The sequence below is a fragment of the Pipistrellus hanaki genome (genome assembly GCF_964339955.1).
Source record: "Pipistrellus hanaki genome assembly, chromosome: X".
Lineage (NCBI taxonomy): Eukaryota > Metazoa > Chordata > Mammalia > Chiroptera > Vespertilionidae > Pipistrellus > Pipistrellus hanaki.
The window spans coordinates 12,944,427-12,961,133 of NC_140524.1; the positions used below are offsets into that span (position 1 = coordinate 12,944,427).

Genomic DNA, 16,707 nt, shown 5'->3' on the forward strand with positions numbered 1-16,707 from the left:
TCATTACTCCAGCTCTCTTATGATTGCTATTTGCATTCTATAGCTGTATCTATCCTTTTACTTTAAATTAATTTCTATTTTTTTCCTGAATAGTCAATAATTATTGAGTGATTGCTGTATATAAACCTAAAACTGTTTCATCTCTGCTTTCCCATTACTCAAATTTTCTTTCTCCCTACTACTTCCAATAGTTGTAACAGTTATAGCATAGTCTTGATGTTTAAGAAAAGAAACTATTGGAAAACATATTAATATGAAAGAATTTCACAATTTAAAGGAATACGGTTAAGCCCATAGACCTAATATTGGCAGCAGTTGCCACACTGATGTAAAATATTTCCTTGGTGTTATAACCACTTTAAGTTTATAAGACACTCCCATACTCTACAGGGAACATAACTTCCATCCATCTATGGGCAGTAGTGTCTGTGGATATGCTTCCAGGTTGATAGAGGTGTAAACCAAGGCTTAAAGCTCACAAGGGCCATGCTCCAATTCTGAATTCACTGGACCATGTGGTCACCTCTAGCAGATCTGGGAGGAAGCCCCAGCTCCATTAGTTACAAGTTGCATGTGGGACAACATCCACCTCACCACCCATCCTCTGAAGAATTGTGAGCAGAACTTGTCTCATTTAAACCTCCTACATCTCCTTGTCATCCTTCTCTAAGTGATTCTCAGAGGCCTACGGGGGGCTTCAAGGACCAAGACCAGAGTATGCTACTCATGATGTGACTTCTCTGAGCCATGAAGTGGCTGCTATATTTTGTTACTAAATGTGCTCTTCTTGCTGTCCTCCTCCCTCATTTAGAGAGATGGGACCATGTCACTACCACAACCAAGAGACCTGGAACGACCAGAGCTCCGGCAAAGCCTGCAGGTAACATACTACTCTAAAGAGGGCAATGAGGAAAGACCCCGTGGAGCTCCCTCTGGGGTAGTATAGTCTCCAGGTGAACTACCCATGGTTTTAAACCCTGTATATGCAATGCCAACGAAGACCATTATCTGAACATTGAATTTAACTTAATAGAGGATATAGCTGGTCAAATCAATGTGACTTTATTTTTTATGAAAAGTTTTGCTTGGGAAAATTTCAAGAGAAAAACCCATTTGGATTTTCTTCCCCTATCAACCATTTCACATTCTAAAATCAGGGCAGATGTAATTGTATAGGTTTATGACCCCCACCACACACACACACACACACACGCACGCACACGTCAAATGGTTTCTTAGACAGTTGGAACATTTTGGATTACATTTATTTTGCAGTGTCATTTTCAGTAAAGGATTTTGGAACTTGAATTTAATTTGTGACTTTTTCCTGAAGTTGTTTTAACCTTGTCCAGATGGGCCATCTTACTCTTTGGACATCTTCACTGATATAAAGACAAACTTAGCAGTGGGGGTGGGAGGTGCAATTATTGCTTCCATCTGGAAACTTGTTACTAGTATTTAGGAGCATATTACCATGTTCCTTGAAGTAGGGTTACCTTTCTTCTAAAGAGACAGTCTTGAAACAGGAGAGATTTACTGCTGCTTTATAATTTGCCCTCGTGTCTTCACTTTGCACCCTCAAAAGGGTAGTTTGTGCGTGTGTTTGTGTATGACTATGAAGTCTCCCTCTTGATTGTCCAGTTTATGCCCTCTATGCAGCTGGTGTTTGAATATTGGGTTAATATCTATAATCAGTGATTATGTTGTGGTCTGACTGCTGGCCTAAGGAAAGCATATATAGAAATATAAAAAGTAGAAAATCCTCCTATATATTGTAGTAAAAACCTAATATGCTAAGTGTCTGGTCTTCTGGTCAACTGGTTGGCCATTCAACCAAATCAAGACGTAATATACTAATGATATGCTAAGGCCCCTCAGCCTCTCACTATGACATGTACTGACCACCAGGGTTCAGCCAGTCAACCAGTCAGCCAGTCACTATGACATGCACTGACCATGAGGGGTCAGATGATCCAACTGGTAGGTTACTTTGCTTCTGGGGTTTGGCCAATCAGGACTGAGTGAGATGGACTGGACATGCCCTGGAGCCCTCCTCTGGTCCCTCCCCAGCTGGCCAACCTCCTGCATCGCTCCCTGGCCCTGATCATTTACTGTTGGGGTCCCTCAGCCTGCCCTCTGCCCTCTCACAATCTGGGACCTCTCAGGGGATGTTGGAGAGTCAGTTTTGGCCCAATCTCACAGGCCAGGCCGAGCAACCCCACTGGTGCATGAGTTCGTGCACTGGGCCTCTAGTGTTAATATAATTCAAAGGCAGAAAGCAGTAACTTGCTCCAGGCTGCTGGTGTTTCCATTATTGAAATCTGTAGAAGGATTTAGAACCCAATTTAAGTTGTTTTTTTTTGTCTTAATCCATTGATTAACTGACCTCGTGGGTGTAGTTTTGTCTTTTTGGAATCTTACACCCAGTTGTTAATTGGTTGGCTGTTTCTTTATGTTTTGGTGCCCATTGAAGGTGATGATTTCGACTTGGCTGATGCTTTCGGTGATCGTGATGATGGCCGCAGGAAGCCAAGTGCAGGAGGAGGAGATAAGTTGTAGCTGGTTGAAAGCACTAGCCAGCACTGTAGCTTACTGGTCAAGTTGTAGCTCATTCACTACTACAGCCCACAGAGCCACTCCTGGCCTGGCAGAGCTGGGGGCACTTCAAGGCACAGGAGAACCCTAAAACAGTGTTCTCAAACTTTTTGGACCCCCCAAATTATTGAGGATCTCAAGGGTTTTTGCTTATGTGGGTCACATCTGTCAATATCTACCATCTTCATCCTAGCCCAAGTGTGTGTCTCTCCCTCTCCTTTCCACTCTAAAAATCAATGGAAGAAACACCCTCAGGTGAGAATTAAACAAAAACAAAAAAAGTGAAGTCAAATTAATAAAAGCATATATTTTTTAAAACACACATTTAGTATCTTACAGTTCTAGAGGTCAAAAATATGATCTGGGTTCCACTGGGATAAAATGAAGGTACTGACAGGTCTGCATTCCTTTTGGGGGTTTTAGGGAGAAATCTGTTTCCTTGTCTTTTCCTGATTCTAGATGCCACCTACATTTCTTGGTATGTAGCTGCTTCCTCCATCTTTAAAGTCAGTAGTATAGCACCTTTAAATTTCTCTCTCACTCCCATCCCTGCTTCCATCATCACATCTCCTTCTCTGACTCTTTTGCCTCAATCTCTTTCCCTTAACATGCTTTTATAATTACATTGGGTCTACTTAGAGAATCCAGGATAATCTCCCCATCTCAAGGTCCTTAGCTTAATCACATCAGCAAAGTTCCTTTTCCCATGTTAAGTAATATAGTTACACTTTCAGGATTGTTGTCAGAATTCATTTCTGTGCAGTTATAGAATTTGTATCTACTTCTTCAAGGTCAGCAAGAAAATCAGAGTCCTGTAATGTCAGTCCAGGGAAGGCCTAAACTCTCTTTTCCAGGGCTCATCTGATTAAATCATGCACAATATTCTCCATTTTGAGTAATTTACTCATACTGATTGGGCATCTTAATTCAGCATGCAAAATTCCTTCACCTCTGCCATATGTTACCTGATTATGGGAGTGAAATGGTCCCTCTCGTCCTCAAAGGGCTGGTATTATATGGAGTGTGTATACCAACCAACAGGGCAGGAGTCTTGACAACTATGTAAGAGTTCTACTTACCATAGGGCATTAAGTGACACTGGCATTCTCTTTCAACTGCTATTGTATAGTGAAGAATCTAATGATTCCTTGTACTCTTTGGTGATACTGCCTTAGTTCATTCTAGGGCCAGGTTTACTCGCCATTGCTTTTATATCATTGTGCAAATATCAACCCTATAAAAAGGACAAAGAATATCTGAGGCTGATTATGAAAATAATTATGACCTCATGGACCCCAGAGGTCCATGGAACAAACTTTTAAGAACTTTCTGAGAAGATTACATATTTATGTAGCATTCATATGTTTTCCTTCAAATCACTGAGCTCTTCAATATTAATGTGCAATGAGCATATATTTGTGGAGTTGGGGCAGGAAGGTCAATTTTATATGTCTTCTGTGTATTAAGTTACACTTTTATAATTTCACTTTTGTGATAATCATATAAATTAGTTAAACTTTTAGGAGAGCAATTTGACAAAGACTTTGAATGAGCAGTTCTACTTCAAAGAATTTTCCCTCTAGGTGCACTTAAGCATGTGTATAGAGATACAGTTGGAATAGCTTTTGCAGCTTTCTTGTGTTTTGTATCAATCTAAAGTTACTTTCACCAGGCCGGTGTTACTCAGTGGTTGAGCATCAACCCAGGAACCAAGAGGTCACCAGTTTGATTCCTGGTCAGGGCACAGGCCCAGGTTACAGGAGGGCATCTGCAGGAGGCAACTGATCTCATTGATGTTTCTATCTCTCTATCCTTTTCCCTTCGTCTCTCTCTAAAAGTCAATTAAAATATTTAAAGAATTAAATACTCTCAAATCTCAGGGTTAAATTCATAAATTCCAAACCATTCATACTCTGCAGCCATTACAAAAAAATATGGTAGATCTCTAGAACTGACATGAAAAAAGCAAGTCACAGAACAGGATATATGTAGTATGAATCAAGTTCTTATCAAATATAAGTGTATGTGAACATGCAAACATGCACACGGGCATGCGTGCAGATCTGAAAAGATTCATGGTAGTCACTCCTGGAGAGAGATTTGTGACTGACTTTTATATTTTCTTTCTTGCCATTCTATACCATTGGAGATATATATATATATATATATATATATATATATATATATATATATATATAAATTGATTTTTTACAGAGAGGAAGAGAGAGGGATAGAGAGTTAAAAACATCGATGAGAGAGAATCATCAACCAGCTGCCTCTTGCACACCCCCCACTGGGGATGTGCCCGCAACCAAGGTGCATGCTCTTACCCAGAATCGAACCTGGGACCCTTCAGTCTGCAGACCGACGCTCTATCCACTGAGCCAAACTGGTCTCGGCTGAATTTTTTTTTTATATTGAGCATATATTCCCTTTTTAATAAATTTCAGCTTTTAAAAAATTAAAGCCATATTTATTAATGAAGAAGAACTCTAGTTGACATAACCCGGGAACACCTTAATGAATATGTCCTCCCGTCATTGTTCAGATGAGAGGAACTTGTCCAACATCCTGCTGCAAGCTAACAATGCAGCTGGACTGGAGCCCAGAGATTCTGGCTTTACCTGGAGGACTTTTTCCTCTGCTTCACGCTGTCATTGGAAGTGCTTGCACAGGCAGGGTAATGATGACCCCAAAGGTGAGTTTAAGGTCAAGTGATGCACCCTGGCTGAAGAAGCCCTGGCAAAGGCCGCTACTCAGCCACAGGTCAACCTGCCCCCAGAAAATTGTTGCAGCACCTCGAAGCCAAAAATATCACCTTTGACTTCTAGTATGTTACCAGTCTGCTTTGCAGTTTTCCTAGTCCTGGAAGATTAGCTCCAACAATCTAGGAAGCTGAAAAAGGGACTCGTCTTTATGAAGTAAGCACAGTGTGATCTTAGAAAAAAAGTGACCCCAGGCTCTCTAGAAAGGTGGTGTTTTATATACTCATTTCAAATAGAGAATTGTGTTACTTGCTCTAGAAAGATACCCTCTCTAGAAGAGTTTCAGTGTTGTACAAACCATTGGGATCAGGAAGGAAGAAGCTTCAACTGTCTGAAAACGTTCCTTGTGTATACCACTTCATTTCTAGATGTTCCTACTTACTGCTATGTTCCCCTAAGTCTGGACTACATGATTTGCTCCTTATTTTTTTCCAGATTGATAATAGACATTCCTATAAAGACCAGTCATTTATGCATCAGAATTTTTATTTGGGGTATAAAAACGACCTTGATGCTCAAATCAATCTATTAGTTATATGTTTTTATTGATTTCAGAGAGGAAGAAAGAGAGATATAGAAACATCAGTAATGAGAGAATCACTGATTGGCTACCTCCTGCACACCTCCTACTGGGGATAAGGCACATGCCTGGGTTGCAGGCTCAAACTGGGAATAGAATTGTGACCTCCTGGTTCATAGGTTGATACTCAACCACTGAGCCATGTCATCTGGGCTAAATCTTTAGTTTTAAATTGGCTTTTTCTTTTGAGGTAATTGTAAATTCACATGGAAGTGTAAGAAATACTACAGAGAGATCCTGTACATCCTATACCCAGTTTCCCTATATCCTGTAAAATTATAATATCACAGCCAGGAGATTGTCATTGATATAGTCTAGTGATCTTATTCAAGTTTTTCCAATTTTACTTGTATTCATGTGGATGTGTGGATGTTTTCCCTCTTATGCAATTTAAAAAAAATAGTTTTTATTGATTTTAGAGAGGAAGGATAAGGGAGAGAGAGATAGAAACATGGTGGGGTTTCACTCTGGGATGATGGCAGGGCCTGTGTCCCACTTGGAGGAAGCTGAGTATTGGTTTGTTGGTGTCAGGTCCATGGTGCTGTTTATTTTTAAATGACCAGTGTGCATCATGGCAGCTCCTGCATTGAGCATCTGCCCCTTGCTGGTCAGTGCGCATCATAGCTATGGTCTGACAGACAGACACTTAGCCTTATGTATACACTGAGTGGCCAGATTATTATGATCTCTGAACGCATAATAATCTGGCCACTCAGAGTGTGTGTGTGTGTGTGTGTGTGTGTGTGTGTGTGTGTGTGTATTAGAGGTCCAGTGCATGAATTCGTGCAGGGGTGAGGTCCGGCCAGCCTGGCCAGGGGGAGGGGACATGGGTGGTTGGCCAGCCTGCCTGCTGGTCAAACTCCTAGTCGAGGGGACAATTTGCATATTAGCCTTTTATTATATAGGATATACACTGAGTGTCCAGATTATTATGCATTCAGAGATCTTAATAATCTGGCCACTCAGTGTATATATAGATAATTTTCCTTTTTTAGCCTGCTGATATGGTGACATATATTGGTTTTAAATATAGGTCCAGACTTGCATAACTAGAATAAATGCCATTTGTTCATGTTGTGTAATTCTTTTTATATATTCTATTCAGTTTGCTAGTATTTTGTTGAAGATTTTTATGTATGAATTCATAAGAAATATTGATCTGTAAATTTTGAATATGCTCTTTTTCTGTTTGTTACCAGGTTCACAAAATGAGTTGGGAATTAGTCTTCCTCTGTTTTCTGGAAGAGGTTGTGTGAAATTAGTGTTAATTCCTCTTTAAGTGTTTGGTAGAATTCAGCAGTGAAACCATAAAAACCTGGAAATTAACTTTTGGGAAGTTTTAAATTTAAAAATTCAGTTTCATTAATGGTTATAGGAATCTTCAGATTATGTGTTTCACCTCGGTTGAATTGTGGTGTTTTTGTGGTTTATTAATGTATTTTTATTGATTTCAGAGGGGTAGGGAGAGGGAGATAGAAATATCAATGATGAGAGAGAATCATTGATTGGCCGTCTCCTGCACACCCTCCACTGGGGATCGATCTCGCAACCCTGGCTTGTGCCCTTGACCAGAATTGAACCCAGGACTCTTCGGTCTGCAGGCTGATGCTCTATCCACTGAGTCAAACCAACTAGGGCATTGAATTGTGTTTTTATTGTAGTAAACTTACATAACAAAATGTACCATTTTAACTATTTGTGTATGATTCATTGGCATTAAGTACATTCCTAGTACTTTTTAAACATCACCAATGTTTAATCTTTTGAGGAACTACCAAACTCTTTTCCACAACAGCAGCACCATTTGACATTCCCACCAGCAATGTACCAGGGTTTCAATTTATTCACATCCTCTCCAACACGTGCTGTTTTTTTTTCTTTTGATAATTGTTATCCTAATGAGTGTGAAGTCGTATCTCATTATGGATTTAATTTGCATTTTTTTAGTGTCTAGCAATGCTAAGCATGTTTACATATGTTTATTGCTCATTTTTGTATCTTCTTTGTAGACATGTCTATTCAACCCCTTTGCCCATTTTAAGATATCACTGGTTTTTTATTGTTGAGTTGTAGGATTCTTTATATAGTCTGGATTTTAATCTCTTATTGGATATGTGATTTACAAATATATTCTCTTATTCTGTGGATTGTCTTTTTACTCTCTTGATAGTGTCTTTTGTACAAAAGTTTTCACATGTTGATCCAGGCAAATTTATCTATCAGTTTACCTGTGCTTTTGGTGTCATAACCAAGAAATTATCACCAAATCCAATATCATGAAGGTTTCCCCCTATATTTTTTCTAAGAGTTATATAGTTTTAGCTCTTGTGTTTAGGTCTTTGATAAATTTTGAATTAATTTTTATATATGGTGTAAGGTAAGGTTCAAACTTCATTTTTGTATATCCAGTTTCTTGGAACCTTTTCAAGGATCTATTGACCATTTGAGAGTTTATTTCTGGGTACTCCATTGGTCTATATGTCTGTTCTTATGCCAGTTCCACACTCTTTTGATTATTATAGCTTTCTAGTAAGTTTTAAAATTAAGAAAGTGTGAATCCTTCAACTTATATTGTTTTTCAAGTTTGTTTTGGCTATTTTGGGTCTTTTTAGATTCCATATGAATTTTAGGGTGGTTTTTAATATCTCTGCAAAAAAAATGTGAAAACTATTGGAGGTCTGTAGGTCACATGTGGGACAACATCCACCTCACCACCCATCCTCTGAAGAAATGTGAGCAGAACTTGTCTCATTTAAACCTCCTACATCTCCTTGTCATCCTTCCTTAAGTGATTCTCAGAGGCCTACGAGGAGCCTCAAGGACCAAGACCAGGGTACGCTACTCATGATGTGACTTCCCTGAGCCATGAAGTGGCTGCTATATTTTGTTACTAAATGTGCTCTTCTTGCTGTCCCCCTCCCTCTTTTAGAGAGATGGAACCATGTCACTACCACAACCAAGAGGCCTGGAACAACCAGAGCTCCAGCAAAGCCTGCAGGTAACATACTACTCTAAAGAGGGCAATGAGGAAAGACCCCGTGGAGCTCCCTCTGGGGTAGTGTCCAAGTGAGCTACCTGTCATTTAACCAATTAATTTTCTCTCTTATGAAGTTGATGATTTTGACTTGGCTGATGCCTTGGATGATCGAAATGATCGAAATGATGGCCGTAGGAAGCCGAGTGCTGGAGGAGGAGGTAAGTTGTAGCTAATTGAAAGCACTGGCCAGCACTGTAGCTCACTGGTCGAGTTGTAGCTCATTCACTACTATAGCCCACAGAGCCACTCCTGGCCTGGCAGAGCTGGTGGCATTTCCAGGCACAGGAAACCCTAAAACATTGTTCTCAAACTTTTTGGACCACCCAAATTATTGAGGATCTCAAGGTTTTTTGGTTATGTGGGTCATATCTGCCAATATCTCATCTTCTAACTTAAAACTGGAAAAAAAAGTATTAATGAAAAATAAACAGCAATAAGTCCAGGCATAATAATAACACAAATAGCATAGTATCATGTGAAATAACCATGCTTGGCAAAACAAAACAGAACTTTAGTGAGAAGAATTTTTGCAAATTGATATAATGGCTATCTTAGTGGAAGTGCTAGAGTCTCACTGCTGGTTCCGGATTCAATTGTTACATGTTATAATGGTTGAAGTATATGGAGGGAATCTGGCCTCATATAGATATGCAGCTGGGAAAGGGAGGAATATTTTAATAGACTTTTCAGATCACAGTGGACATCCTTGGATAAGACACTAAAAACTTAAAACTCAACCAGGGGTTACTTCTTTCAGGTTAAGTGCAATCTCTACATATAAAAGGCTAATATGCAAAGTGTCCCTTCAGGAGTTCAACTGGGAGACTGGGTGTTTGATTGCTCACTATGACATGTGCTAACCACCAGGGGGCAGCATGGAATGAAGGAAGGCTTTGGTTGGCCCTGATCACTGGGCAGGCCTAGGGACCCTACCCATGCACGAATTTCATGCACTGGGCATCTAGTGTGGAATATAAAATTGTATCAGTGAACTTCCCATAGTTGAGTTAAACCGCATTCTTGATTATGTATATTGTGATTTGGTCATTTGGAAAATATTATTGCCCCGAGATCCTTTGATCTTTCAAATAATGCCAAGTTTCATTATGCAATTCCCTAAATTCACTTTAAAAATATATAAATTCACTTTTGTTTATATTACCACCCATCTCATCAGAAAAAATCTTTTAAAAAATATATTTTTACTGATTTCAGAGATGAAGGGAAAGGGGAGAAAGAGATAGAAATTCCCTAAATTCACTTTAAAAATATATATATTTTATTGATTTTTTTTTACAGAGAGTTAGAAACATCACTGAGAGAGAAGCATCGATCAGCTGCCTCCTGCACATCCCCTACTGGAGGTGTGCCCGCAATCAAGGTACATGCCCTTGATCGGAATCAAACCTGGGACCCTTCAGTCTGCAGGTCAATGCTCTATCCACTGAGCCAAACTGGTTAGGGCTAAATTCACTTTTGTTGATATTACCACCCATCTCATCAGAAAAAGTCTTTTTAAAAAATATTTTTATTGATTTCAGAGATGAAGGGAGAGGGGAGAAAGAGATAGAAATATCAAAGATGAGAATCATTGATTGGCTGCCTCCTACATGACCCCTACTAGCCCATAACCCAGGCATGTGCCCTTGATTGCAATCGAACCAGAGACTTTTCAGTCCACAGGCTGATGCTCTATCTACTAAGCCAAACCAGCTAGGGCAGAAAAAAAAACAAAACAAAAAAACTTTAAATAGAGGGAAGCTATTATGTTCACAGTGGTAAAATTTTTTGAAATTTTAATTCTTATTTGAAATCTTGTCATTGACAACAAATACCTCCAGGGGTTTTAAGTGACAGCCTATTTTATTCATTTTTTAAAGAAATCATCAGCCAAATAATTAAGCTGCCACAATCATAGTTTGCCCATCATTCAGTCTTTCATGTGAAAGTTGTCTTCCATGACACAAAGCAGCTAAAACAACTCAGGACTGAACCAATCACGCAGGTGCTTTTATGAATCAACTATAACGTTTTGGAGTACAACAGAACTGCTTTAAGCATACTTTCACTTCATTACATAAAATATTAAAGCAATGTGTACTTAGTGGTTGAGCTACAATAAAATTAATTACTCTGTTTCCTAGTAATAGTTTTCTATTGCTGCATAACAAATGATCCCAAACTTAGTGAGTTAATAGGACACCCGTTTATTATCTCAATTTCCTTTGTTGGGGAGTTCAGGAACAGCTAAGCTAAGTTTCCTATTTAGGGCTTCATACAGCTTCAGTTAAGATGTTGACCAAATCTGTGGTCTCATCTGGGATTGTGTTCTCTTCCAAGGTCATGTAGTTGTTGACTGAGTACATTTCCTTGCAATTGTAGAACTAATGGACCTTTGCTTCTCCAGGACCAGTATGAGAAAGACCGTACAGAGACAGAGAGGGGTAGAGTGGAAGAGGATGACTAACTGTGTTGTTTCTACTATCTGAGTTCAGAGAAGGTCTCAACACTGTTTTAAAGGTCTCATCTGATTAAGTCAGGCCTTTCCAGGATAATCTCCTGTTTGATGAATACAAAGCCATACTCATTTGGTGCCTTAATTACATCTGCTAAATCCCTTCACTTTCGTAATGTAATATAACCTAATCACGGGGGCAATAGCCATCCCATTCATGGTCCTGCTGGCACTCAAAGTAATGGGATATTATATAGGGTGGGTATACTAGTGGGAGGGAATCTTGGGGGCCATCTTAGAATTTTGCCTACCACATTGATCAAGAACATTAAGTGGCAATCATTGTCTGGGGATGTTGGGCAACATTAACTTATATAAGTTTCTTGTCACTGAAAAATGTATTTTTGGCATTGATGTATCTATTTTTTTCCCCTCCAGGTTTTTCAGACAAGGATCTCGAAGACGTATTAGGGGGTGGTGGCTACCAACCCGACAAGGGTAGAGGTAGGGACATTGATCTGGCCAAACACCTTATTCTCATGTACAATGTGATTACATGATTAACTTCTGGGAAGTCAGAGTTAGTTCCCAGACACCCGCCCTTGCAACTTGGGGCTCACTTGGAATGATGCGAACTTTGCAGCTCAAGGAGGAGAGTTTATAAGCCAATTTGGAAAAGTCACACATTTTCTCTGATGTTCCTAAAGCCAGGGTCCTGCATGGGTTATTGTCTCTACATTAGAAGAAGCCATTTGTCAAGGCATCACCAATTACAGTAACTGAGGGTTATAGGACTCATTGGGAAGTCCCCAGCCCCTGTCACTTTTGGGATGGGAGAAGCAAAAATCACTGTGACAAACATTTTTTAAAGATACCCATAGCAAGCCAAACATCTTTTAAAAAATAAAATAAAATAAATATATTTATTGATTTTTTAGAGAGAGAAGAGGGATAGAAAGATAGAAACATCAAGGAGAGAGAAACATTAATCAGTTGCCTTCTGCTAGCCCCTACTGGGGATTTTGCCTGCAACTTGGGCATGTGTCCTGACTGGGAATCAAACCACTTGGTGTATGGGTTTGATGCTCAACCACTGAGCAACATTGGCCAGGCAAGTCAAACAGCTTTTAAAATATCTTTTTATTTTGACATAGTCTAATGCCCACAAGAAAAAAAAAAAAAGCTGTGTATCTATCACCTAGATTCCCCTATCTTACATAACCATAGTACATTGTCAAAACCAGGAATCTGATATTAGTATAATACTGTTATTAAGTCAAGCATCAACCTTGTTTAAATTTTATTAGATTTTATATGCACTCGTGTGTGTTTGTGTGTGTGCACAAGTGTGCATGTAGGTCTACCTCATTTTATCACAAGTGTAGATTGTAGTAACCATGCACACAATCTATATTCAAAATGCAGAATTCTTCCATCACAAGGAAACTCCCTCATGCTAAACCTTCATAGTCACATCCTCTCCCAAAGCCAGTTATTTTTAATTGCCCAAAACACCAGTGATACAAAACTTTTATCATAATACTAGAGGCCCACTGCACGGGATTTGTGCACTGGTGGGGGAGACATGGCCTGCAGGGGCAGCCCACTGATCTGCCCTCTGAGTGGCTGCTTCCTAGTCTAACATCTTCCATGGAGCCAGAGCACTCACCTCTCCAGGGGACCTGGTTGGGGCCTGGCCCAGGGACAATAGCACTGAGAGGCAGCGAAGTAGTCCTCAGTCCTGAAGCGGCCATTAACCTGCCTTCCAGCCTCTGGGATCAGCTCTGTGAGCCTGTGTTGGTGCTGCATAGCCTGTGGGCATCTAGAGGAGGTGGCAGGGGGCGTTGGGGAGGAACCTGGGGCCAGAAGGTGACAATCGCAGCCCAGGTTCCTGCCTGTTGGTTTAGGGTTTGCAGCGGGAGCAGCCACTCATCCCGGTTAGCTGAGTGGCGCTCCCACTGTGGTAATGCACTGACCACCAGGAGGAAGCCCCTGGTGGCCAGTGTGTGTCATAGCGACTGGTCCACTGGATATTCTGCCATTCACTTGCTGGGCTTTTATTATATAGGATATGTCAAGATTTGATCCTAATATGGAGAGAATGTTAGCCATTACACAATAGGTTATGTTTGTAATTTGTGATTGTTACATATGGTTGTAACCTGTTCTGATGGTAAGCTATGGTTGTAGCAGTTTGTGGTTGTAACTTGCTGTGATGGTGCGTTGTTACAGTTATGTGTGTAAGAAGTTATGAGTATATTTGGTTAACCCTCCCTGCAGTCCTGGCGGTGGTACTAGCATTTGCTCCTTTCTTGCAGGAACTGTGTACTTTTCATATGGAAAGAGTGTTTTATTCTGATCAAAGGATACTGTAGTCAAATTTGTCCTTCAAAACATTTCCAGGCAGTGTCATCTTGAGTAAAAAGCTCTAAAGGCCTCTAAATGAAACTTGCAGGTGTCAGGAGAACATGGAACATTTAAAGGGCAAACCCAGCAAATGAGCCAATTACTCCTGGGTGACAAATGGTATTTCCAGATGGGGAGATGAGGGCAGTAGTAGTGTATGTACCAATGCACATGAATAAAAGTCTGAATGATTTTATTCCCTATTAAAAGCACATGCTTTAGCAATGAGGAAGTGTTAGGAAATTCTTTAATTAGGCTCATATTTGAACTTGTCTTATAAAGAATAATCAGTTGTTAGCTCAAGTTTTACCCTCTGTCATTATGGATGTCCGTAAAGGAAGATGAAAGGGGTCCTAGCAAAAAATACAAGTGTGAAACTGGAACATTTTGATAAGCACATGATGCACTTCGCAGATACCACTCTCCTCTGTGCCAACATGCTAATGCCATGAGTGAAGATAAAAACATCACATTTAAATACATGATGATCTTCAGCCTAAAAAGAATTATAATTCATGCAACCTTGGTTCTTAGGCACATAGATTCAACTATAGTTTTGGAGTGTAATTCTGAAATGTTATTTGTTATATATTTTTTCTTGAGAAAACATTTCTGCTGGCCTTATAGGAACCCCCTTGCCTGTAGGTGACAGTGACAGTCTTGCCAACAGGTTACATCTCTCATCTCACCTCCCACGTTCCCATGAAATCCCTGGTTCGTGGCTTGCTCAGGCTAAAGGAGCTGCTGGCTCTCTCTATTCTCTTGCTACTGAGACTGCCACATTAACTGACAATGCTGCAAGTCACGTGGGTCCCCTTTAGCAGCTGCAGTGCAGTCTCTGGTTTTTATGGCCTGTTCATTCAACCTCAGTTGAACTAGTCTGGGGAAATGGGAAATGTGAGTAAGCCTGCGCAAAAAGGCCACAGACTCCAGCTGTTCTCACTGTTCCCTAAAATGGCTGTCTTTGATTATCCACGGTAAGAGTTGCTTTTTGAGGAGATGATCTATTCATTCCATCATGCAAGAAATCTTCCCTTTTAGTATCTTTTGAAATTGGAATATTCTTTCTCTTTGCCTCCCCTCAAGTCCAGATTCATGTCATCTCTGCTTGGGTCATTACCTTAACCTCTTAACTGGTCTCCTGGATATAGTTTTTCCTCCATGCAGTGGCCAGAGAGAATCATCAGGAACATGAAAGTGATCTTGTCAGACCTCTGCTTAAAACTATTCTATAGCCTGACCAGTTTTGCTCAGTGGCTAGAGCGTCAGCCTGTGGACTGAAAGGTCCCAGGTTTGATTCTGGTCAAGGGCATGTACCTTGTTTGTGGGCAAATCCCCAGTGGGAGGTGTGCAGGAGGAGCTGATCAATGTTTTTCTCTCATTGATGTTTCTCTATATCCCTCTCCCTTCCTCTCTATAAAAAAAATCAATAAAAACAAACAAAACTATTGTATAATAATGAAAAGATAGCCCAGCTAAAAAATGAGCATATGGTTTGAGCAGAACTTCACAAAGGAAGTTATATGAAGATGTTCAAAGTCAATTTTCATTAATGAAATGCAAATTAAAACCATGAAAGATATCACAACACATCCACAAGAATGGCTAAAATTGGACAGACAATATCAAATGTCAGTCTGGATGTGGAGCAACTGAAACTCATACGTTGTTATAAAACTGAACAACAACAACAACAACAACAAAAAAACACTGAACATAGACTATGCATTGACCCTACAATTTCACATATATTCAAGAGAAATGAGAGCTTATGTCTAAAAAAATACTTGTAAAAAATGTTCATGGCAGCTTTATTTATAATAGCCAAATAAAAGTAAAAAACTGGGAGTAGCCTAAGTATCAATAGGGGAATCAGTGGATAATTTATAATACACACTCATATGATGAAATAAATTACTGGAACACATAAAAGCATGGATAAATGTAAAAACATTATGCTAAGTGAAAGAATCCAAAGGGGGATAAAAAGAGTACATACTCAATGAGCCCAAACATATGAAGTACTAATACTTGCAAACTAATGTGTTATGTTAGAGATGAGATTCATGGCTGCTAGGGCTGTGATACGGACAGGGAGTGATTGAACAGGGACATGAGAGAACTTTCCGGGGGTGATGGTAACATTGTGTATTTTAGTGGGGATATGGATTTTGTAAGTATTCATCTACCAAGACTTATCAAATGGTACATGTAAGATTTGTATATGTAAACTTTACCTTTCAAAGGAATCATAAGCAAACGGGGAACTCTAAATATGTTTAGAGGTCAGTGAATTGATATTTGCAACTCTGAAATGCATCACAAAAATAAGAAAGGGGTAGATGGACAATGATAAAGCAAATAATGCAAAGTGTTCATTATAGAATCCAGATATTGGGTATATGAGTGCTCACTCTACAGTGTTTTCAACTCTTTTGAACGTTATAAAACTTTTTTAAAGCAGCAAACAAAATTCCCTTTAATGACTCTCCCCTGCTTACAAGATACATTGAAGCCCCTTAGCCTGCTGCCCTATCTTTCAGCCCTGGACCACCAGGTTCCTTTTATTTCCAAACATACATATGAGCAAGTAGTGCATATCTTTGGGCCTTCACATTCTGTTTATCTTAAAAGCCTTTCTTTTACAGATGAATTCCTACTCATTCCCACGAGAGTGCTAAGCCATCCATCCTTCAAGAGAGACCTTACATTGCTTTTTCTCTGTTTTCCATAGCAACTAGACAATTTTACATTCCCATCAATATCTGAGGGTTCCAATTTCTTCACATCCTAACCAATACTTAGCTACATTTTTTTTTATTATAGACATCCTAATGTGTGTAAATCAAATCTCTCATTGTAGGTTTAA

At 39.6% G+C, this 16,707-nt stretch overlaps 1 protein-coding gene across 2 annotated transcripts in view; it reads left to right on the forward strand.

Annotated features, from left to right (window-relative positions):
• CD99L2 (CD99 molecule like 2) overlaps positions 1–16,707 on the forward strand; it is a 79,114-nt gene that overhangs the window by 48,672 nt on the left and 13,735 nt on the right. For both annotated transcript variants that reach the window (XM_084871215.1, XM_084871214.1), the window contains exons 3-7: positions 812–880; positions 2,474–2,552; positions 8,874–8,938; positions 9,052–9,135; positions 11,871–11,936. In XM_084871215.1, coding sequence (XP_084727341.1) covers positions 812–880; positions 2,474–2,552; positions 8,874–8,938; positions 9,052–9,135; positions 11,871–11,936 — 363 coding nt within the window. The remainder of the gene's footprint in view (positions 1–811; positions 881–2,473; positions 2,553–8,873; positions 8,939–9,051; positions 9,136–11,870; positions 11,937–16,707) is intronic.